Consider the following 23707-nt stretch of genomic DNA (forward strand, 5'->3'; position numbering starts at 1 on the left):
AGACACTCTTCTAGGCATGTTTACATAAATGAATTCATTAAAAATCTAGATGGGGTATTATCATTTTGTCAGATAGAGGAACTGAGGGACATAGAAATAAGCTTGTAAGTCCAAAGTCACATAGGTATTATGTCCTAGGCTCTAGACCCAGGCAGTGTGGCTCCTGTGGGGAAGGAGTGGGTTCAGGTATAAAGAGGGAATGGTGAAAAGCACTTCTACTTGACCTAAATTATTTGTACCCTTGAAAATTGTATGTTTTTTGTTTAAGGATAAAAGAGGAAGAATGAACTCTTGCCTCTAAAAGAAAGGTGGGGGGCAAAGAAGCAAACGAGCCGGGAGGGTGAGGCGGCCAAGGCCAAACCCTAAGAACATCCTTACCATTGTCGGTGGCGATAATGAGGGCCGTGTACGTGCTGTTCTTCACATGCTCAAAGTCCTCCCTGTCTAATTCAGCCCGAGTGAAAATGGCACCAGTGTCTGGATCAATCCTCAGCCAGTTGGCAGCATCCCTCCAAATCCGATACCTGAAAAGGCACAAGCTCTGGCTTAGAATACAAGAGTGAACGGCACATAGCTAAGAAGGCTAAGGCTCCTCTTTGTTCGTCGTTCACATCTACAGGAAAGTGTGACCATCCATGTCCCCTTCACCTGGATTCACCCATTGTTGAACCATTTGAGAAGAAGTTGCAGCCATCATGTTCTCTTACTCATAAATACTTCGGCGTATTATCCCCTCAGAACAGAGGCATTCTATTATATAATCACAATTGGATTTTTAATTTCAGGAAATGTAACATTTAATATATGGTACATATTTAAATTGTCGATTTCCCCAAAACTGTCCTCCAGAGCATCCCTGCCCTGATTCAGGATCCATCTACGCATGACATTTAGATGTCACGTTTCCTCAATTTGGAAACATTCCTTAGCCTTTCCATTCTTTCTCAACACTGGTATTTTTGAAATGTGCAGGCCAATTGTTTTGGAGAAAGCTCCTCAATCTGGGCTGGTCTGATTATTCCCTTCTAAGTAAACTCAATTCATGTGAGGGAAAGGGAGGCAAGAGCACTGGATAAGTGATGACTGTCCTTCTCAGGAGGACATTAAGAGGCACATGACATCTGTTCTTTTCTTGGTTAACTTTGATCACTTGGATAAGGGATAGGGCACCTGATTTCTTCCCATTAAAGGTACTTTTTTCCTAAGGGGAAAAAAGACCATTAGTCTATGGTCTGAGGGGAGAAAATGTGACAATATCCTGTTCAACTTTCACCCAATAGATTTAGTATCTTTGGGTAATTTTTGCCTGAAGCAAGGAGTACTATGAACTTTAAGGTTTTTTTGTTTGTTTGTTTGTTTGTTTGTTTGTTTTTTTAAGTTTATTTATTTATTTTGAGAGGGAGAAGCAGAATGTGCAGGGGAGGAGCAGAGAAAAAGGGAGAGACAGAATCCCAAGCAGGCTCTGGGCTTGATCCCACAAACCATGACATCGTGACCTGAGCTGAAATCAAGAGTCGGACACAACCAACTGACCCACACAGGTGCCCCTCCTTATGTATTTTTAAAGCAGAGTCTTATAGGCCAGCTCCCCAAAGGGTACAGTACTCAAATGGTGGCAATATGCCACCCAAAACCCCCACCACAAACACCTGGAAACTCGTGTTGACACAGTGACTGGAGGATGCGCTGTATTACTGGCCTTTCAAGGCAGGTGCCAGAGAAGCTCAAGTTCCTTCTGGCCTTACAAAGGGAAAGAAAAGTTTTATTCAAAATGCCAGAATGATCCGTTAAGCTATACCTACTTGGGAGTACCAGAAGCAGTCAATCAGAGAAAACAAAGGCATGAAAAAGAGAGATATACTGCCCAGCTATCTGCTAGGGTCATGGCAAGGCTCAGAAAAAGAAGCAAAAAAGCTAAGGATAAAAGAGCCCTGGATACCTCCAGGCATATCCCCACTTCCTTAGGAGTACAAAGCCATGAACTTAGCAAGTGGTCTTTGTTCCAGGAGTAAGGGCCTCTACACACAGACTTGGTCCCCGTACTTGCCCAAAGAGAAGCTTTAAATGACCCTTACACTACTGCAAGCTAAGGCATCAACTGGCCTGGAAACCATACAGTCCAAGGCTTCATCATTCAACGAAAACCATACAAGAGGTCTTTGGTTTCCCACTGTAGTTTTCAACCTTGATTAAAAACACTTCTTACTAGCCCTAATAGTTTGGACCACCTAGAGGACTCCTTGGATTATGAGCAGTACATTGGATACATGTACAAATTCAACACATTTGAAGTATTTTAAGATTTTAAGTAATCTGTACACTTCACATAGGGCTTGACCTTGTGACCTCCAAGATGAAAAGTCATATGTTCTACTGACTGAGCCAACCAGGTACCCTGAAATTAAGATTATTTTAAAGCAAATCTCAAATGTCAAAAGATTTTTCCTGTAAATATCTTAGCATATATCTTATATAGATAAGGTTTAAAAAATTTTTTTAATTTAATGTTTATTTTTGAGAGAGAGAGAGAACCAGTGGGAGAGGGGCAGAAAGGGATGGGGACAGAGGATCCAAAGCAAGTTCTGTACCAACAGCAGAGAGATCCAATGCAGGAGTCTAACTCATGAACCATGAGATCATGACCTGAACTGAGGTCAGCCACTTACCCAACTGAGCCAGCCAGGTGCTCCATATAAATAAGTAAATTAGAAAAAAATAAAACAAAACATAATCATAATGCCACCAACACATCTAACAAAAACAGTAATAATTACTTACTGTCATCTAATGCCACGTCCATGCTTAAATTTCTCTAACTGACTCAAAGGTATCTTTTATAGTTGGAGTGTTGAATCTATCTTCAAGTTGTAGTCTACATATTACAATTGGTTCATTTGCCTCTTAATACTCTTTTGATCTAAAGCAGTCCTCCCTGCCCTTTTGCCACTTATTCCAGTGTCATTTGTCATACAGTTCCCACATTCTGCATTTGGCCAGATTTGTGGCATTTGTTTCTTCATTCTCTGCATTTCTGCAAAATCAGATTCTAACGCTTAACTAGGTTCTGCCTCAACTTTAGTTTACTCCAAAAAAAAATATTTCCATAGTGACGTTGTGTGCATGCTACTGAATCATACATATCAAGTGGTACATTATGTTATATTGTCCTTACTTTTTTTTTTTTTAAGTAAATGTTAAATACAATCAGAAGGTTTGGGTGTTATCAGCCTGGTTCCTTCATTTAAAAATTCCCCATCACCCTTGACCTAATGACTCAGTGCTAGCAGCCTTTAAGATCTCTACCTGCACCTTTTATATAGCTCCTCCTATACAGGGCACATGTGTGGTCCAAAGGTATTCAGGAGCCCTTTCACTTAGGACAGAATCAGCACTTCCCAAACTAACCACTGAGGCTGAAATCACACTTAAACTCTGTTTGAACTTCAACTTGAACCAGTCAAAAGCACTGATGCTAAAACACAAACATCCCACCAAACAAGAACACACTCAATTACTATGCAAGACGCTATTCTGGATTTGTATGTTTTTCTCTAAATAGTTGAGAGCCTGGGGCACCTGGCTGGCTCAATTGAAAGACCACGTGACTCTTGATCTCCGAGTCATGAGTTCAAGATTGAGGGTAGAGATCACTTAAATAAACTTTAGAAGAAGATAGTTCAGGTGTCATGACAGTTTCCCCTAAAGTACATGTTAACAGGTAGGAACCTACCTCTCCAAGAAGAGGAAGTGGGCGCATTGGCGGAGGCCCATTACTTCTTGGAAATCACGGTATTACTAACAAGACACATGTGTCCTCTTTGGATTTGTATTCTCATAGTTTTTTCCTAGTCAAATCCAGCCCTCAAAAAATTAAGAACATTCTTTATCATACATGGTTGTGGGGTGTTGTTGTTGGTTGGCAGGTGTGGCTTCAACATCTGTGGGTGTGATTTAGATTATGGGGTGACTTCAAGTTTAAAAGGAGAAATACCGAGCTACTTCTAACACAACATCATGTATGTAAATTAAAACCACATTCTTAGTACACTGCATGAACTTGCAAACAGGAAGCAACAGTAAATCGGGAATGGCTGGCTATGGAGGGAACGGAAAAAGTGTGGAGAATGAGAGTAAAATGGAATTAGAAAAAAACGGGGGCGGGGGGGACTTGCACAGACCAATGATGGTAAAATGCAATGAACAAAGTATTTTATACACACACATACACTCATACTCAATTGTTGCAAGTCTGTTAAAAAATCCTCACACTTACGTTATCCTCTGTTCCATAAACTGGTCCGGATCCTCAGCAGTGTAGGACGTGATTTCCAGGCCCACACCAAAGTCTTCAGGTATGTGCACTTCCTTTTGGAGAGGCACAAAGATGGGGGCTTCGTTCACATCCTCCACGTCCACGGTGACTGTGGCTGTGGAGGTGGAGAGAATAACCTCAAACGGGGACACATTCTCCACGGCCACATACAGAATGTATTGTCGCTTGGTCTCAAAATCCAAGCCCTAAGGAGCAAAAAAAAAAAAAAAAAAAAAAGAATTCAAAAATACATTTTATGTTAGTTAAAAAAATAAATAAAATTAAGTCCTTAACTATTGCTTTTGGTTAGCAATATCCTAGGGGTTCTCAAATCTAGCTAATCTAGTTAATTAGGAAGAATTAACTTGAGAACTTTTGAAGAAAATGGAGGCCTGAACTCTAACCCAGTAAATAGCAGTCTCTGAGGGTAGGGCCCAGACATGCGTAGTTTTACAAAGCTCCCAATGACTACCATGCAATCATAATAAAGATGAGAACCCTAGGAGAAGAATAAAAACAAACTACGGGACACGTCAAACAGCAAACCCCAGTGAACTAACACTAGCACATTAAGTCATTCATTATTCAAGACCAGTAAGAATGTTCACATCCCATGTGACATGCCATCCATGTGACAGCAGACGGACAGAAGACCCTGCTTGTCCACCTCAATGACCTCAATTAAGTTTACTGTCAACATGCAGTTCAGATCAGTCAGCAACAAGGTCAAAGCCCAGCTGGGTCATATCCTAGCTGTGTGATCCAGGCAACTTAACTTCTGGATCTGTTTCTACATCTAAATATGTAGGAAAAGGAACACTTCATGGAGTTGCCGTAAGGAAAAAACTGGGAACTTTGATGAAGGACTTTGTGTATGGTAGGGACTCATTTTACTAGCTTCTTTCTTTTGTTGGTAGCATAGACAATGTTGACGTTGGATGGTTAGGGGAAGATAAGATTATGTAGTAAGTAATGCATAAAGTAATAATGCAGAATGGTCTGCTCACTTGCTCAAGAGGAAGTCAAAGCCTTGGGGCTGATTCAGGGATCCATTAACTCTGAGTAACCTCAACAAGTAAATCACCCAACTTCCTAAGTCTTCAGGTTTCCAAAACATTTCTCAAAAAGTCATTTGTCCCACTTCTAAAATAATCCAGCAAAATGGCAGAGACCAGTAGACTATTTTCCCTTTTATTTGCAAAATGGATATGGAGGGGAGGAGTAGATAAATGTTTAAGGGAGCGAGCCTTTTAAAACACATGGTATTTTCTTCAACCTCAAGGAGCTTCCTGAGTCTCACATGTGCTGGAATAGTCACTGCAAATCCCAAATGGTGCAACAGATCCTGGGAAAGCCTCCCACCCTTACCCCACCAATGCCGTACTACTTCTACTTCTGAGAAGACACCAGTGGACAGGGGAGTTTCCAAGATGTCAGTTTCTGCACCTTGCCAGGCACCATACAAACCTTAGCTGTTTTCAAAATGCCATCGTTGGTTACTGGGTCTGTGGTGACAACAAACTGGTCATCCTTATTGTTCAATATGGTGTACACGGCCTGCCACGCTGGGGTATTTGGGACATCGGCGTCAGTCACTTTGAGTACGGTGATTTCGACATTAGCTTCGTTCTCAGGCACCTGCCCCTGGTACTACAGAGCAAAGGAAAAAATGGACCACTTATGACATCCTGAGACCCAATAGATGAGCCAGGGCCTAGAGGGCTAAAGGAGTCCTTTCTGAGCCCAAGATTCAAGGAGAAGAGTCTTGGAGGAAATGCCCACTCCATCAGTGGAGCCTCTATTTCTTATTGGTGGAGGAGCCAATACTACTCAAGGAACATCATCCTTCATGACTACCTGAAGAAGCTTTTTAAGGACCTGGCTACCTGAGCCCCTCACAGCACACTCTGACCCAGTTGATGACTATGGTCTTAATCAAATTCAAGACACTGTGGCTTATCCATTACTCTCCTCTCCCTATCATTCCCAGTGGTACCAATAATTTTCTTACAACAAAAGTCTGGTCAGTAGAGTCCTCTGCTTAAAACCTTTGATGACATCCCCTTGCACTCAGGATAAATTCTAACATTCTTACCTCAGTCTACAAGGTCGTGCAGGACCCAACCTCATTTAGTTCACTACACTGACTGGTTTTCAGTTCTTGCTATGCATCAAGCTTTTCACTGATTCAGAGCATGTTGCATATGCTGCTCCCTCTGCCTGGAGCACTCTTCCATTGTCCCCTGTCCCGCGTTGGCCAACATCCTGTCAAATCTTACTATAAATGTTACTCACAATGCCTAGGTTAGGGTGGCAGACACTGCTAATTGAATACTAATATCCATTCACCCTTTCTTCGTGAAATATATTGTTGGAGGCAGCAAAGTGCCCAGACAATGTATTTTACTTCCAGTCATCCTCGAAGACTGCAGTTGCTAAGAGGTAAATGGAACTTGTATGGGTCTGCACAGAAATAAGAGGACTTCACTTAGCAGCAATGCCTTGTGCTCCCCGTGGCCTTGCTTCCTTCCTGAACGAAGCACAGACATAGCTGGAGGGCTAGCAGCCATCTGGGGCCATAAGGGGACACCAAGGATGGAAGCTATGCACCAAGGATGGTGGCAAAGTAAGGCAAAAGAGGTTTCATTGACAGCACAGATAATCTAGCTCTGGGCTTTTTGTGACACTAGAAAGTTTACCCTATTTGTTTAGGACGTAAGAGTCAAGTGTCTGTTATTAGCCACTGAGGTGATTTCTAATTAATGTATTAAGATTTAAGGTTCTGGGGTGCCTGGGTGGCTCAGTCAGTTAAGCATCCGACTTGGGCTCAGGTCATGATACTGTGGTTCATGAGTTCAAACCCCATGTCGGGCTTCTGTGCTGACAGCTCAGAGCCTGGAACCTGCTTTGGATTCTGTGTCTCCCTCTCTCTCTGTTCCTCCCCACTCATACTCTCTCTCTCTCTCTCTCTCTCAAAAATAAATAAAGATTAAAAAAAGAAAAGAATAGAAAGAAAATATTTGTTCAATGAATAAACAAAACCTGGTAGGACTTGTGACCAAGATACCCAAAATGAAAACATGAATTCAACAGGTGTCCCCCCCCTTTTTTTCTTTTTTAAAGTAATCTCTATACCCAACATGGGGATCAAACTCACAACCCTCAGACCAAGAGTCACATGCTCTGTGGTGCCTGGGTGGCTGAGTCAGTTAAGCTTCCAACTTCGGCTCAGGTCATGATTTCACAGTGAAGTTCAAGCCCCACGTGGGGCTCTGTGCTGACAGCTCAGGGTCTGGAGCCTGCTTTGGATTCTTTGTCTTCCTCTCTCTCTGCTCCCCCCGCCCCCACCCCCCCAGCCATGCTCTGTCATCTCTCTCTCTCTCTCTCAAAAATAAATAAAAGCATCAAAAAAATATTTAAAAAATTATAAAAGAGTCACATTCTCCACTGACTGCGCCAGCCAGGCACCTCAGGTGCCATTTATAATTTCACAAACGTGTGCCAATAGGGCCCAGGCTAATGATGGCAGGGACAACTGCCACCCCAATCTGCTTGCTTTCTGAAGTTCAGTAGTCTAGGGAAAGCTGTCAAAGGCTTCACCCATGAGCACTGTGAAACAACAGAGGACCTTTCTTTGAAAACCGAGGGGCTGCAAAATTACCGTCGTTGGTTCAAAGATGGGAGGGTTATCGTTGATGTCAGTGACCGTGATCACGGCTGTTGCGGTTGTACTTAAACCTTCGCCTTGCAGGTCAGCAGCCTGAACCACCAGGGTGTACATGGGGACACTCTGCAGAGATCAAACACATTGGAGTCAGGACCCAGAACCACAACAGGCCCAGCCCAGCCCAGAGCATCAAAACACTTTATCATTTGCTTGAATGCTAGCCTGCCTTCTAGGTATAAAACCTCTAGACAGATGTTTAGATGCAAAGCTCAGACCATAACATGCTACGTGGCAACTGGCCTCTGTCGAGTTTTGCACAGTCCACGTGATCTAGCTGATGTCTATTTGCCCTCAACCCCCTCTATATCCTCTTGACCCCTGACCTCCCGGTCCAGCCCGGTGGTGACCACACTGATGACTCCTGTGTCCCTATTGATGGTGAACATTGTGCTCTGAGGCAGCGGGGGCTCTTGGGAGAGGATGGTGTATGCGATGGCGGCATTGTAGGTATTCTCATCGTCATCTGCATCTGTGGCCGTGACCTGCATCACAGAAGTTCCTGGAATTGCCAAAGGAGAGGAAGATTCAGTTAAGCTGCACTTTGGATTTTGGTCAACATTGCTCAGCTCAATTCTGTCCAGAATGTTCCAGGAGGAGCCTAGGGTTGGTACCGTGTCATGGCTCTCCATTTTCTAATTTCCAAAATTCTTACCAGTGCGGGGGGGAGAGTTGACAGCATTCCACCAAATGAGCAGTGTTCCAAGGACTCAGCTTTGCCACAAGATACTTTGGATTGGGCTGGAGGGGAGGACTACGGGGAATAAGTAACCTTAAACTGAAACAGTGCCGTGTCTCTCAAACAGAGTGAATGAGGTGAAAACTAGGAAAAATCCCACAAATTTCCGATGTGGCTTGTAAGTCACGGCTTCACCAGAGAGGATGGTCACTTGAGATCACTGCCTTCAAGGTAGAAGAGAATACTTATAGCACCTGTGACTGGCAAAGGACTAGTGCTGAGCACATCAAAAAAAATTCTTTAGGGATCACTAGGAAAAGGAAAAAAATAGCCTAAGGGGGAAAAAAAAGAGCAAAAGACGAAGAAAGAAGTCATAAGAAACCCAAAGGGCCGGCAAACGCAGAATATGCTCAGCCCATTAATAAAGCAGAGAAATGCAATTTAAAATTGTATGGAGATACCACCACACAGTCAACAGAGCTGAAAAGTCTAAAATTCCAGGATATATATGTTGCTGGTGGGACTGTAAACTGGTTCAACCCCTTTGGAAAACAGCTTGTCAGCAAGTATCACACTGAACAGGCACATACAATACAACTGAGCCATCTACCATTACGGATTTATACCCTAGAGAAAGTCTTGCATGTTTCCATCAGGAGATATATGCAAAGAAATACTACATGACAATGAGAATGAATGGCCTTGGACTGCTATAGGCACCAACACAAAGAACCATATGTACATAAAGCTAAACGAGAGAAGCATGCCACAGAAATACATGTAGAGTGTGGTTCCCTGTACATAAAGTTTGAAAACATGCAAAACAAACAAGAGCTCATATAGAGATAAATATACACACAGTGAAATAGACAAATGAAAGCAAAGGAATGATTACCACAAAAGTCAGGGCAGCAGTTACCTTTACAGGGGACAGAAAAGAATGTGGTCATGAATGGCATGCATCTGTTTCTTAATCAGGAAAGGTTCTTAAACTGCTCCTATTTTATAATACACATTTCTGTAGAAAGGATGTTTTACACACATGGTGCAAGCTCCTAAAGAAGTTCTATCGCTATGAAGGGCCTGACCCCAAACACCAGCCCCAACACTTTTAAGTCCAAAGAATCTAAGTGTCTTTCTGGAAACTACGCGCCTTATGTATTGGCCATACCTGGAAGAGCACTTTCCATGACAGAACCTTCAAAGACCTGCTGGGTGAACTCGGGCTTGTTGTCATTCTGATCTGTCACCGTAATCACAATCTCCATTGGGTCTTCGACTGCATGCCCATTTGAAGACACAGCATGAGAGTACAGCTGAAACAGCCAAGTGAAGGTTACGTGGGTCCCAACCAGGGGGAAGAAAGGGAAGGAGTCATGTGACGGCCTCCACCCCCCCCCCCCCCCCAACTCTCCAAGACCCAAGGAAGGACACCCTAGCAGAGAACTTTTCTCGGACATGTGCTGCTGCTTCAGTGGTGTCATGACAATGTTTGAGGGCATGATATGTAAAGATTCATGGGCTGGAGAACACAGCTACCAGGTCAGAGCTCCCATTTCCCATAGGAGGGCTGGGGAGCCAGGCCTAGGAGAAAACAGTAGAACCCTAAAACACTCTGATTCATTCCCAGCAGGCTAATGTTTGCTCTGACTGCTCCAGTCTAGTGTCTCCCCAGATTTTTCTACATTTGGCCTCAATGCATTACCCTTCAGCTCTCCAAGCTCACTCTGATACCAAGGTCTAAGAATGGCTTTTGCTCCCCAATGTCATCACTGGCCTCTTCCTCTGGGTCAGGGACTTTTGGCCCCAAGAGTAAGTTGCTACCTTGGGTCTTAACTCATGCATAAGGACCCTCCTCTCTTTATTCCTAACAAAGAAAATATTAATGCTCCCCTCCCCCACCCCCCCATTTTTCCCCAGCTCTCCTGTCATCTCCCTTTATTAACAGGTACAGAGCTATCAAATTAAGCCTCACATGTCCAGAGCACCAGATCTAGGGATCCAACATGGGTTGACCAAAAAATTTTGGGAGGATAGGACCCCATTATTAACAGGCTTCTGAGAGATACTCACAATGTACTTGGCAATTTGTTCTCTATCCAGAGGCTCCGTCACCTTCAGCCATCCTGTTTCTCTTTCAATAATAAACACACCAACAGGAGGTGTGTCAGCCCCTTGGCCAGTGATGCTGTAGAAAACCTTGATTTCTTTGTCCCTGTTAGATTTGATCTGAAGACCAAACAGAAAGAAACAGCATTATCCCTTTTTCTTCCTAGTCCTTCTCTGACAAATTGCTCCCAGAGAAGTAAAGAACTTCCTGCTCTCTACCTGAACCAGATTTTTAGGAAATGGCCCTTTCTCATTTTCTGGGCAGCTGATAGGAGGGATAACCCAGTCTCTCTTCTGTCTTCTAAGACCATGCTGGGAGTTGGGAAATGTGAGCACTTCTGTCTGGGTTTCGGAGACAGTGTCCTAAAAGGAAAGGAGATGAAGAACAAAATCAGGTAATTCAGGAGAAATAATACAGGCCCAACAGTTCCACCTACCCAGCCAGCATCTCCAGCATTCTGAGGACAGTCGATGATTTTAACTTAATAACAAAACACAACCCAATGAACCTCTCTGCCATATAATAAAGATGGCATTCTCTTTTGATCCTTCTAATGTCCAGAGTTCAAGTAACCAGTATGCATACACAACTATACATTTGAGAGTTTGATATTATTTTGCAAGTTATTTCAAGCCTATATATATTATACCTGTTGTTTTTAAAAGAACATTACACTCTGATGATGTAATATCAGAGCTTATTCAACAACTGGATATTCAAGTGTTTCAATTTTCTTTTATGTTTTTCCTTGGGGTATAGGCCTCCAAAGTGGAGTTATCAGCCAAGATGAGGTAAGTTTTAGGAATTGGTGCTAAGAACTACTTTGTGATCAATACAAATTCTTTAACCTCATTGTGTTGTTTTATCTATTGAGTTTCCATTTGTTCTAACTAAAGCTGTTGGGATGGGAACCAAAAACGCCCTTTGAGACTTGTATTGAACAGTTTTCATATGTGATAAAGATAGCTTTATGCACACACAGGGAAATGAGATAGTTGAAGATGGAAGCAAAGTTTCTTCCAAATTGTTTAAGTGCTTTAAAGTGATTAACCATAATACTGTAAAGGTTCCAGAGGACAATTCCATCTCCCACTCCCCACATAATCACTGATCACTGTTTGCCAAATGTGATTTAAGCACTATTTCCTGGCTTTTCAAATTTGTTTCAAAATGCACAAGACAGACATGAGATAAGAAATCCTTCCCAGTACTGCATTCCTACATATTAGTTACTCACATACCCAATAACACACACACACACTCTCTCTTTCCCTCCCTCCCTCCTTCTCTGCCCTGCCCCTGCTCACGCTGTCTCTCTCTCAAAATAAATAAATAAAACTTAAAAAAAAAATGTTTCCCATTGAGTCTTCTCTTCCCCTCCCAAGACTCTCCCCACTAGAAACACAAAGAGTAAAATAAAATGATCAGAGGATTGATCTCCTGCTCATTCCCCCTCCAAGAAAAAGACAGTTAACAATTACTGAGTACTTACTGTATGCCTAGCACAGTTATATCATTTCACATGTATTAAATCAGGCACTCATTATTATCTGCATTTACAGATAAGGAATTTCAAGCACAGAGGGGTTAAGTAACTCTCCTATATCTATTCAGGCAGTAAGTGGCAGGGCTATGATTCAGTCCCAGATAGTGTCCATGCTCTTACCCACTATTCTACACTTCCCACAGAAAATACAGATATTTACACTGCGCCATCATTCCGGCTGATCCCTCCCCCCACCTACTCAAAAAAATTCCCAACGATTAGTTCAGTTAGACCAATGGTTCTCAACTAGAGGTGATTCTCCAACCCGGGGGGCATTGGCTGTCTGGAGACATTTTTGGTTATGACAGCTAGGGGCATGCTGCTGGTATCTATCTGGTGGGCTACAGCCAGGGATGCTGCTAAACATCACAACAGAAAACCATCCAGCCCCAAATGTGAATGGTGCCAAGGCTAGGGAACCTGCATTAGCCAGAGGACTAAAACAATGGTGAACTTCCAAGAAATGCTCCAACGTACATGATGGTGGTGGTGATGGCGCACTGCTGCCTTCAGCGTAACTTTGGTGGACAGCTTCCTGCGGCTGGAGTCCCAGGCGTGGACGAGAAAACTCATCTCTGGTTTATGAAGCTGCAGAGGCCGTCTGACGCTAACCACACCATCGCTGCCCACTTTGATTCGCGTGTCATCAGAAAAATAGGCTGTCCTTGGTTGACCGGTGCATCCTTCAAAACTCACTGCAGGGCACACGTCACAGCGATTAGGAAATGGGGCAGATTAAAGACATGAGTGTTCCTTCTCTAAAAAGCAAACGTGGTTCACCCACCAAAAGCCTGACTCACACAAAACAAGCCATCGTCTGGAGACAGAACAGCAAAGATACCAAAGTAGTCAATATTATCATCATGTTCTTCACAATTACAGGAAGACTGTTCATTGTGGTCTGATTTTCTTTCTTTTTTTCCAAATTTTTTTTTAACGTTTATTTATTTTTGAGACAGAGAGAGAGCATGAATGGGGGAGGGTCAGAGAGAGGGAGACACAGAATCTGAAACAGGCACAGGCTCCGAGCTGTCCGCACAGAGCCCGACGCGGGGCTCGAACTCACGGACTGCGAGATCATGACCTGAGCCGAAGTCGGCCGCCCAACCGACTGAGCCATCCAGGCGCCCCTGATTTTCTTTCTTATCTACTTGTAAACTACAAACAGTGACCTGTCTAGAAAGTAACTTCTTTTCAATAACAAAAGGGACCTCTCCTTCAGCTGGCTGTTGACAATATAAAAACAGACCACTAAGATTACTGAGACAGAATGCTTGCTGAATCCAAAAGTTAGAGACTAAGGTACAGTGAGACATTGCAGAATCTACATTTAAGTAGCAGGTGGGGTAACTGAGCCTGGGTGGCTCATTTGGTTAAGCATCTGGTTAAGCATCTGACTCTTAACTTCAGCTCAGGTCATGCTCTCACAGTTCGTGGGATTGGGCCTTGAGTTGGGCTCTGCACTGACAGCATGAAGGCTGCTTGGGATTCATTCATTCATTCATTCTCTCTCTCTCTCTCTCTCTCCCTCCCTCCCCTCTCAAAATAAATAAAATAAACATTTTAAATAAATACATAAATGTTGACATTTCAAAACCAGTGGCAGACAATGAGAGAGGGACATGGCATGATGATAACGAGTACAGACTCTGGGGGGTGGCCCCCTGGGTGGCTCAGCTGGTTAAGCATCCCACTCTTAATTTTGACTCAAGTCGTGATCCCAGGGTCATGGCATCAAGCTCTGGGTCAGGCTCTGAGCTGTGCGTGGAGCCTGCTTGAGACTCTCCCTCCCTCGATCTCTATCCCTCTCCCTCGTTCACACTCACTCTCTCTAAAGAATATGGACTGTGGAACAGGCTACCTGGTTCAAGTCCCAGCTCTGCTTATTATTAGCTCTGTGACCTTGGGCAAATTAATCTCCCTGTGCCTCAGTCTACCCATCTGTAGAATGAAGGCAATAAAAGCAACTACCTACTAGGGTTGATTTAAGTTTGTTTTTTTAACGTTTGTTTGTTTGTTTGTTTGTTTGTTTATTTATTTATTTATTTATTTATTTATTTATTTATGAGACAGAGAGAGACAGAGCATGAACGGGGGAGGGTCAGAGAGAGAGGGAGACACAGAATCCAAAGCAGGCTCTTTATTTATTTATTTATGAGACAGAGAGAGACAGAGCATGAACGGGGGAGGGTCAGAGAGAGAGGGAGACACAGAATCCAAAGCAGGCTCCAGGCTCCAAGCACAGAGCCCGACGCGGGGCTCGAACTCACAGACCGCAAGATCACGACCTGAGCCGAAGTTGGACTCCCAACTGACTGAGCCACCCAGGTGCCCCTAGGGTTGACTTAAGTTACATCTCTATGTGCTTGGTACATAATAAGCACTATATTAATGTCTGTCCAATTAAGTTTTTGAAAACAAATGTGACTTTGGTTAATCATTTATTCAACCCTCATGAGTATCCCACAGAAGACATTGATAACTGTAAATACTTGTTGAGTGCTAATTCTATTTTTATTATCTCAGGCATAGAGAGGTAATACCTGCTTTCAATCTGATGCAGAAGAGAAACTGATCATTGTCAGGGGAGATAATGAAAGTTGCACAGGAAAGTCTTCAACCTGATCATACAGGGCAGCAAGACAAATGCAAAAGACAGGGAAGGACTACTTGGGTGGGGGAATGTTATGACCAATGACTTCCAAACTCTACTTAAAACTTCATAGCTATTAAGGTATTAAAACTTAAAGACCACCAATACCCAAAGATGGTGACGCTGGTGGTGAAAAATGTCCTAAAGGGCTCATTCTACAGGTTTCCACCAAGCTCTATGCCAGAAGCTGTGCTGAGCTCTAAGGACAAACTTGTAGACAAGACAGACAAGGCACTGTTCCTCACTGAGCTTAAACTGTTGGGGAAAACATGGACAAATACAGAAATCAATCATCCCAGGAAGTGATAAATGCTAGACAGAAAGGAATTAGAGTAATACAAGAGTGATCAGAGGAGAGGGGGATTCAGAAAGGCGTAACTATTACTGGATGATGAGAGCAAGCCTCTTGAGGTGGAGGTGGCTGAGCAGAGACCTGAAGGAGACAGTCTTGCAGAAACCTGTCTCAAGAGCCAGCTAGACACAGGGAACAGCTGATAAAGCAGCTCATTCTGGGAACTTCTCAAGGTGGCCTGTTTTCATCCCTTTCAAATACTCCCCCTTCATTTCTCTAGTGTAATTTTTACTTTGTCCAAATAGATCTTTTATAAAAACTCCTGCTCTTGAGCCTATTTTACAAGGCTAGACACCTCTACATTCATGAGGATCACGTCTCTGCCACAAAGTCCTAAAGCCACCCCTAATTCCTGGGCTGCAGTTTTCACTTTCTTCCACCAGGGGCCACCCTTGCAAATGTTTCTGAAGCCAACAGCCACACCCTTTCCAGAGAAAATAAGACCTGACTGGTGTGGGTGGGTGAACACCATGATCATTTCCATTTTGAAGATGAAGATATTCAGAAGATGAAGAAATCCAGGCTTGGAGAGCTTAAGAAAATTGCTTGACATCCTATCCTTAGTGAAAGCAGAGCTGGGACTGGCCCTTACCCTGAGTTACTTAGTCTTATGACCGCGTTCCCTTGCCCTGAAGAGACTGTTAAGGCCCTGGTTTATTTTGCCCCCTAGCTAGAATCCAGGGATGACAGAAATCTGGGGCCACCTTGTACAAGTAACTGGAAGTCGCTATCCAGCCAAACAAAAACATAGTTCACAGGAAGGGAACAGGGTCCTTCAAATAATCACCCACCCACCCCCCGTCCTCCAGGTTTATACAAAAAAAAAAAAAAAGAAATCACAGCCATGGTCCCACCTTTACCCTTGCCTTATAGGCTGGCTCTATATCTACTATCTGTGACCAGATAATAAACACAGATTCCACCATGTTCTTGCTGAGTGGCCTTAAACAATATGCTTAACCCCCCTGGGCCTCCGTTTTCTCTACTGGGACATGAAGGATACCACCATTGATGGAGCCTACCTCTTCAGGGTTTTTGTGAATAGTAACCAAGACAGCAAATGTGATCACATTTTGCAAGTGAAAGAGCAGTGCGAGCAGTAGATAATGATTATTTTTTCTGTGCATTTGGGTAGACAAGCTAGAAGTATTTGCTAGAAGCCAAGTATGTGCTACATGAACAGGGGAACCAAAAATGAGAAGAACAAAGGCAAAGTCCTTGAAGGATGGGCAGACACTGCCTTTTAAGTCTAAAATAGGATCTCCATCTCAAACTAGATGTTTTTCAAATAACCTCCCCCGAACCCATCCCAGCAGAAGTAATGGGGTGATGGGGGGGGGGGGCTGTCACAGAAACAAGGACAAGAGCTGCTCTGGTTTATGCACGGATTTAATTCCTTTCCCCAGCTGGCCCAAATCTGGGCAGTGAAAGTTGGGACAAGCAGGACTGGACTTGCCAAGGGCGGCAGCCTGAACATTTTTAAATGGTTCTGCAAATAACTTTGAGCCAAGGAGCTTAACCAGCTTGGGTCATCTTGTCTTAATGGTGGCTAAGCCCCACCCCTTGAGAAGTGACAAAGAAGTGTGCACTGCCCCAACCTGAATTTCCAGGTGCTCATTAAGGCCCATTATCTTTCTGTGCAATCTGATCCTCTGGGCTGAAAAACCAGAAATTACAAGAAAGATGAGGGAATCTCCAGCTTCAGAAGGCTCCTTGCTTCAACCTTGACAAGGACCAGGCCATGTCTCAGAGCCACAGTGACCACTAATGGCAGCATGGGGGACTCAAACAAGAAAAAGAGAATCAGTCCATGAGGACAGGGTATATTTGAACGTTTCCACGATAAAAAATTAAACAAAAATAAACATAAAGCCAGCAAGGGATTAAGTAAGTGTTCTTTAAGTCAGGATGACCTCCTTTCCTAAAACTGGTCATTTGGTCTAGAAACCAAAATCCCAGTGACAAGAGCCAAGAACCCAGGTGGCCATCTCTAGATGTGGACATCTTTTCACTGCAATAACATCATCCCCACCACCACCAAAAACCACAGCCTCGACTAATAGCTTCAACTACCTTTTATCTACTATTCTCTTAATATTTTTACACACTTGTAGAACACTAAGTGTCAGGCTCCATTCTAACCACTTTACAAATATTAACTCACTCCATTCCGGAACTCCTTTTCACATGTGGGGAACAAACTCAGGCAGGCCGTGAGGCCCAGAGCTGGGACTGGAACCCAGGCCGTCTGAGAGTTCTTGCTCCTAACCGCCTGGCCTCATGGTGTTCTCTACAAGCCAGACCCTTGCACTGTGCTCTTTGTGTTGTAACTCCTCCTCACCTTCTGCCACCCTTTGGGGTAGGGACCACTACCTCCGCTTTCTTTGTCCTCAATTATATGCTTGTGACTGGAGGGGCTGAGCTGTCTGGCTCCAAAGTGAGCATTCTTCACCACTGTTTCCATTTGCAAAATGGGGACATGCTTATCTAGCAATAATAAAAAGGAATACATATTAAGAAGAAAAAGTCTTTAAACATCCCCCAACAGTAAGCAACTCTACCCACCAGGAGCCTAATGGTAATTGTTGGGTGGGAGGGGCAGATTCAAAGTGTGGTTGAAGTGGGGGCAGGGGGCGATTCTGATTTTTTTTTTTTAATGTTTATTCATTTTTGACAGGAAGAGAGACAGAGCATGAGCAGGGGAAGGGCAGAGAGAGAGGGAGACACAGAATCTGAAACAGGCACAGGCTCCAGGCTCTGAGCTGTCAGCACGGAGCCGGACGCGGGGCTCGAACTCACAGACTGTGAGATCACGACCTGAGCCAAAGTCGGATGCTCAACCAACCGAGCCACCCAGGAGCCCCGATTCTGGTTTTTTAAACATATTTTCCTTCTATATCTTTGTACATATTATATGGTGCATCAGAATTACAATGAATTCCTTTTAAAATGACGAAAAGAAAAGTGACTTTTAAAAAGCATTTTTTTTTCAACATTTATTTATTTTTTGGGGGGACAGAGAGAGACAGAGAATGAATGGGGGAGGGGCAGAGAGAGAGGGAGACACAGAATCAGAAACAGGCTCCAGGCTCTGAGCCATCAGCCCAGAGCCTGACGCGGGGCTCGAACTCACGGACCGCGAGATTGTGACCTGGCTGAAGTTGGACGCTCAACCGACTGCGCCACCCAGGCGCCCCTAAAAAGCATTTTTAACACATTGTGACTTTTGTGGGCTATTTATCCTAAAAGGGCCCTATTTTCTAACTCACGTGGCAGCAGGTAGTAGTTTTAATCAGAGGACCCTGGAAGAAGTGACTGAGGTTCAAATAAAAATTAAACCCAAGTTCATGAAAAGCTTCTGGTCCAGGGCAGGGCTTTGAGCACTGAGCAACATTCTTTGCTTGGAATTGCCACTGTGGCTCAAACAGTCCTGCTTTAAGGATTCCGTTTCTTCTTCCACCCCCACCCAGCCCCACAGCTGGAATGTGAGTGGGTGGAACCAGACAGTCTCAAAAGCCTTCATGTATTTCTGGGAGATGTTGAGATGTAAGGACAGGGACCTACAATCAAGCCAGCTAACCATAGTTGAGTTATTTGCTAACTAGTGGGATAACCCAATCTCTCAGCGGCAACTACTTGAAAGCAGTGTTTTCCCCACACTATACACAAAGGCATGCATTATGGATTGTTTCTCTCTCATTGGAACGCATTTCCCACAGCCAACATCATAGAACCCTGCATTTAGATGTATTTCAAGGACCATTTGAACTTGAGCACTCAGCCTTAGGAAGACAAAGTCACACACACAAGATCAAGAGCCTCCTGAGGCCCCTGGAGCTGCCGGGGCGGGGTCATGTTGCCATTGCATATCTCCAAACCAAGGACTGTGGTTTCTACCTTAAATACTGAAGATACAAGACAAAAAGTTTAACCTGATGGATGAAAGAAATCCTAGGGAGAGAGACATATTACCACTTTGCTAGGTAGGAGCCTCTTTTTGCTGGTTAGGCATGGTGTTTCTAACTCCAATCACAAAGCCGTAATTCTCCACGGACACCACTGCCTATAAAATTTCTTTCTAGGTTCCATTTTCTTTGATGCACTGGGTGATACTGGAACACTTTCCTTTGATGGGTGTCCATAAAATTACTCAACATTATGGGTTTACTAAGCACCCACGCTCAGCAAGAAAAAAAAAAATGCACGTTTAAAACATGGGAAGAAGGGGCACCTGCGTGCCTCTGACGGTTGAGGGTCTGACTTCGGTTCAGGTCATGACCTCATGGTTTGTGGGTTCAAGCTCCACGTCAGGCTTGTGCTGACAGCTCAGAGCCTGGAGCCCACTTTGGATTCTGTGTCTGGCTGTCTCTCCCTCAAAAATAAAAGAAACATTAAATAAATAAAAAAATAAATAAATAACGGGAAGGAAAGGACTATCAGGCCTCTATTTGAGATTCAAGTTGTACCAAGAAGATGATCTTCTTAGCCCCTAGACATCTCTGTATGTGTCCATTTGCTATAAAAGAACGAGCAACCCGATAGCCTTACTTGACACACTGGCCGTGGGTGTTAGGAATTTAGCAGCCTGGCTAATAAATGAGGAAACTGAAGTCTCAGTGGAGACACCTGGCTAAGCCACATAGCAGAAGAAGTGGCAGAACCTGTGGTCTGAGGCAGCTTCAGGACTTAACCACCTTAGTACCAGTAAGCTATGCGTCAACTAGTTCCTAGCTGAATGGAGAACAGCAAGTTCCCACAGGAGAACAGGACAGGTAGAGTAACAGTAATAACAGGAAAGTGTCCCCTGTCTCCATCTTCCCCTTATACACATATACTCCCTCTCTCTCCTTGAAGGAATGCTGTGCCTTGGAAATTCAGTCCCAGCGCCACAGAAAAACATAGGGACAGTCAGACAGCCAAGTGAAAGAGGAAGTTTTAAATTTCAGATCCAAGAATGTGCTGCTGTGGGTCACACCATTACAGAGCTAAAGTAAGTCGAAGTTCCTCTCATCGGTTAGCTTACACCTCAAACATTTTTCTGGGGAAGATAAACAGCGTGGACTCCCGGTGGACCAGCATGACTTACAGCCTGTGCCCATAAAACCTGAGTGGCAATGCTCCATGAGAGCTGTCGGCTGGGGTGCCTGCACCCGCCCAACCTCCCGTGCTAATGGGCAGCTCCCATGGAATCTCAGGGGTGGGAAGTATACTTTCATGAAATCTACCACGTTCTTGCTACCGGCCTCTCGACACGACCTTGCCTGGAACAAATTATAAGTAGTCTCAGATGTGGTGTGTGTACATATACATACACACACACAGACACGCGCGCACACACACATATACACACATGCGTACACATACAGTGGAATATTACTCAGCCATCAAAAGAAATCTTGCCATTTGCAACAATGTGTATGGAGTTAGAGTGTATTATGCGAAGTGAAGTAAGTCAGACAAAGAAATACCACATGATTTAACTCATGTGGAATTTAAGAAATGAAACAGATGAACATAGGGGAAGGGAGAAAGAAAAGAGAGAGGAGGCAAACCACAAGAGACTGTCAATGATAGAGAAGTGAGGGTTGATGGAGGGAGGTGGATGGGGGGTGGGGATTAAGAAGGGCACTTGTGGTGAGCACTGGGTGTTACATTCAAGTGATTAATCACTGAATTCTCCTAAAACCAGTATTACACTATATGTTAACTACAATGTAAATAAAAACTTGAAACAAAATACAAACATACATACAAACTGTAAAACTAAGTAATAAATAAGTGGACTCTGTCTTTATTTATTTATTTTTAAAGTGCAGGTTTAGGGGGGCAGGGGCACCTGAGTGGCTCAGTCGGTTAAGCTGCTGACTTCGGCTCAGGTCATGATCCCCCAGTCCATGGGTTCAAGCCCCATGTTGGGCTCTGTGCTGACAGCTCAGAACCTGAAGCCTGCTTTGGATTCTGTGTCTCCCTCTCTCTCCTCCCCTCCCCTGCTTGCATTCTGTCTCTGTCTCTCAAAAATAAACAAACATTGAAAAAAATTTTTTAATGAAGGGTTTTTTTTTTTAATGTTTATTTATCTATTTTTGAGAGAGAGAGAGCATGAACAGGGAAGGGGCAGAGAGAGAGGCAGAGAGAATCCCAAGCAGACTCCTTGCTGTTAGTGCAAAGCCTGATGCGGGGCTTGAACCCATGAACTGTAAGATCATGACCTGAGCAGAAGTCAGATGCTTAACCGACTGAGCCACCCAAGTGCCCCTCTTATTTTTTATAAAATTTTGAAAGTTATTTATTTATTTTGAGAGAGAGAGATAAAGGAAGAGACAGAGAGGATTCCAAGCTGCTCCACATGGCCAGTGTGGAGCCCAATGTGGGGCTCAAACTCACAAAACTGAGAGATCATGACCTGAGCAAAAGTCAGACGCTTAACTGACTCAGCTGCCCAAGCGCCGACTGTGTCTTCATTTAACTAACACCCTAAAAACAGACGTCAACAATGATCCTGGCCTGGGTAGGAATTAAGGAGCAGGCTCCTTCACATCTGTTTCCATCAAAACATATTGAGGAATGGGGTGCCTGCCTGGTTCAGTCAGTCGAGTGTATGACTGTTAATCTCAAAGTTGTAAGTTCAAACTCCACATTGGGTATAGAGATTAAAAGTTAAATCTTAAAAATATAAAAACCATAAAACAGACTGAGGTGGAGAGCAGGGTATCATTGCACGGACAAAAAACAGTGAGGTTACAGATCAAGGAACAATTAGCCCAGGCCCCTCCTCTCCAAAGGGGAGCCAGCAAGGATAAAGGGGTGACCCAGCACCCTTGATTCCCCTGCTTTAAGGTTACTCATGCTGACTGGGTCACTCTGGTGGTGGATTTTTGCTTCCCAGTTGTGTTTCTTCATAGGCTAATGCCCTGTTCGTTCTCTGGAGAGCAAACACCAAGGATGCTGATCAGAATCAGCAGAATAAAAAAGTATCATCAATGGCACTTTTTTCTTTTTTTAAAACCAACTCCAACTGTGGAAGTGGTAAAAACCAATTACACACAGTTTTATAGTTGTACATTGTGTGAAGGGGGTCAAACTGAGTCAGGTTCAAATCCCCACTTTGCTTCATATGTGCCACTGTAGGCAAGTTACTTTGACCCCCCCCCCCCCCCACCCTTGAGCACCGGTTTTCCTGTTCTCTAAATGGAGATGTCCATCTATCTCCTTGGAGGGATTGTTTTAAGGATTCTTGGTTCAACAAGTATTTACTGAGCCCTTCCTCTTTGCCTGGGAAATCTAAAGACTGGGAAATACACTCTAAAGACTGGGAAATACAGCAAGTAGACAAAGTAAGGCTCCTGCCCTCATGGGGCTTACATTCTGGTGGAGAACAGGTCACTAACAATTCAGTTAACAAATGTCATGAATGAAAAATGTTGAGAGAGAAAAATAAGCAGGTAAGGGGGTTCCAAGGCTTTATGCAATGGCCAGGGTGGAGGGGACAATTTAATAAAGGGCATCTGGGAAGGCCTCCAGAAGGGGCATTTGAGAAGCTTCTCCCAGCTTCCGGCTGCATACCAAAGCAAGGTAGCGAGCCATCTGGCAGTGTGGGGGACAGTTCCAGGGCTACTCAAGCCCTGCACACCACCAAACACCTACTGTTCTAGTACTGAAGATGCAGCCATGAACACAGGGAAACAATCCCTGGCCTCCTGGGGCTGACTTTCCAGTGCAAAGAAAGTGACATTAGCATGTGGATCCCACATGGGCAGCAATGGCTCCTGCTTCCTCCAGTCCAGAAGGGCCAGAGCGCCTCCCCATCCTTTTGATATCAAGGCCAGAAAACAACTGCTTTAAATCCTTTGCCTTTCCAGGCCTCCACTGGACAGTTCAGAAACGAGCCAGCACCCACTGATAAAACCTCACACAGTTTAACCTCAATATTCCTGCCTTAGTGGGGCTGCAGTGGCTCAGCTTGAGAAGCCCGAGGACTTGGATTCCATTTTCCAGGGTGGACACTACCAGGCAAAAAGGAATCCCATCTCAATTCATTTAAAAAAGGGAAGTGGGCAAACACTGAACTTCACTCTAACAGGAGCTGGCACCTTGCTTGTTGCAGAGGTGGAGCAGGGACTTCTTCCCTGACAGAGGGAGGGAAACTTGTTTGGTTTCCTCAAAAAGAACAAAGAGAATGGGGAGGCAGACCCTCTGGCTTCCACATTAAATTGGGAGCTTTACTGTCCCCGCTTCTGGCTGCATGTTAAGTACACAAACACCGACCGCCTGACTAAATACAGAGGCGATAATTGATCATTCCCACAGGCTGCAATCCAGGAAACATTCCTG

At 44.0% G+C, this 23707-nt stretch overlaps 1 protein-coding gene across 1 annotated transcript in view; it reads right to left on the reverse strand.

Annotated features, from left to right (window-relative positions):
* Positions 1-23707, reverse strand: part of CDH1 (cadherin 1) — an 83444-nt gene that overhangs the window by 10827 nt on the left and 48910 nt on the right. The window contains exons 3-11 of the mRNA XM_025920527.2: positions 12849-13066; positions 11044-11187; positions 10789-10944; positions 9887-10031; positions 8363-8538; positions 7974-8102; positions 5780-5962; positions 4274-4518; positions 379-524 (exon numbers count right to left, since the gene is read on the reverse strand). Of these exons, the coding sequence (XP_025776312.1) occupies positions 379-524; positions 4274-4518; positions 5780-5962; positions 7974-8102; positions 8363-8538; positions 9887-10031; positions 10789-10944; positions 11044-11187; positions 12849-13066 (1542 nt within the window). The remainder of the gene's footprint in view (positions 1-378; positions 525-4273; positions 4519-5779; positions 5963-7973; positions 8103-8362; positions 8539-9886; positions 10032-10788; positions 10945-11043; positions 11188-12848; positions 13067-23707) is intronic.

The sequence above is a fragment of the Puma concolor genome, chromosome E2, assembly GCF_028749965.1.
Source record: "Puma concolor isolate L17-30 chromosome E2, mPumCon1.1.hap2, whole genome shotgun sequence".
In the NCBI taxonomy this organism is placed as follows: Eukaryota; Metazoa; Chordata; class Mammalia; order Carnivora; family Felidae; genus Puma; species Puma concolor.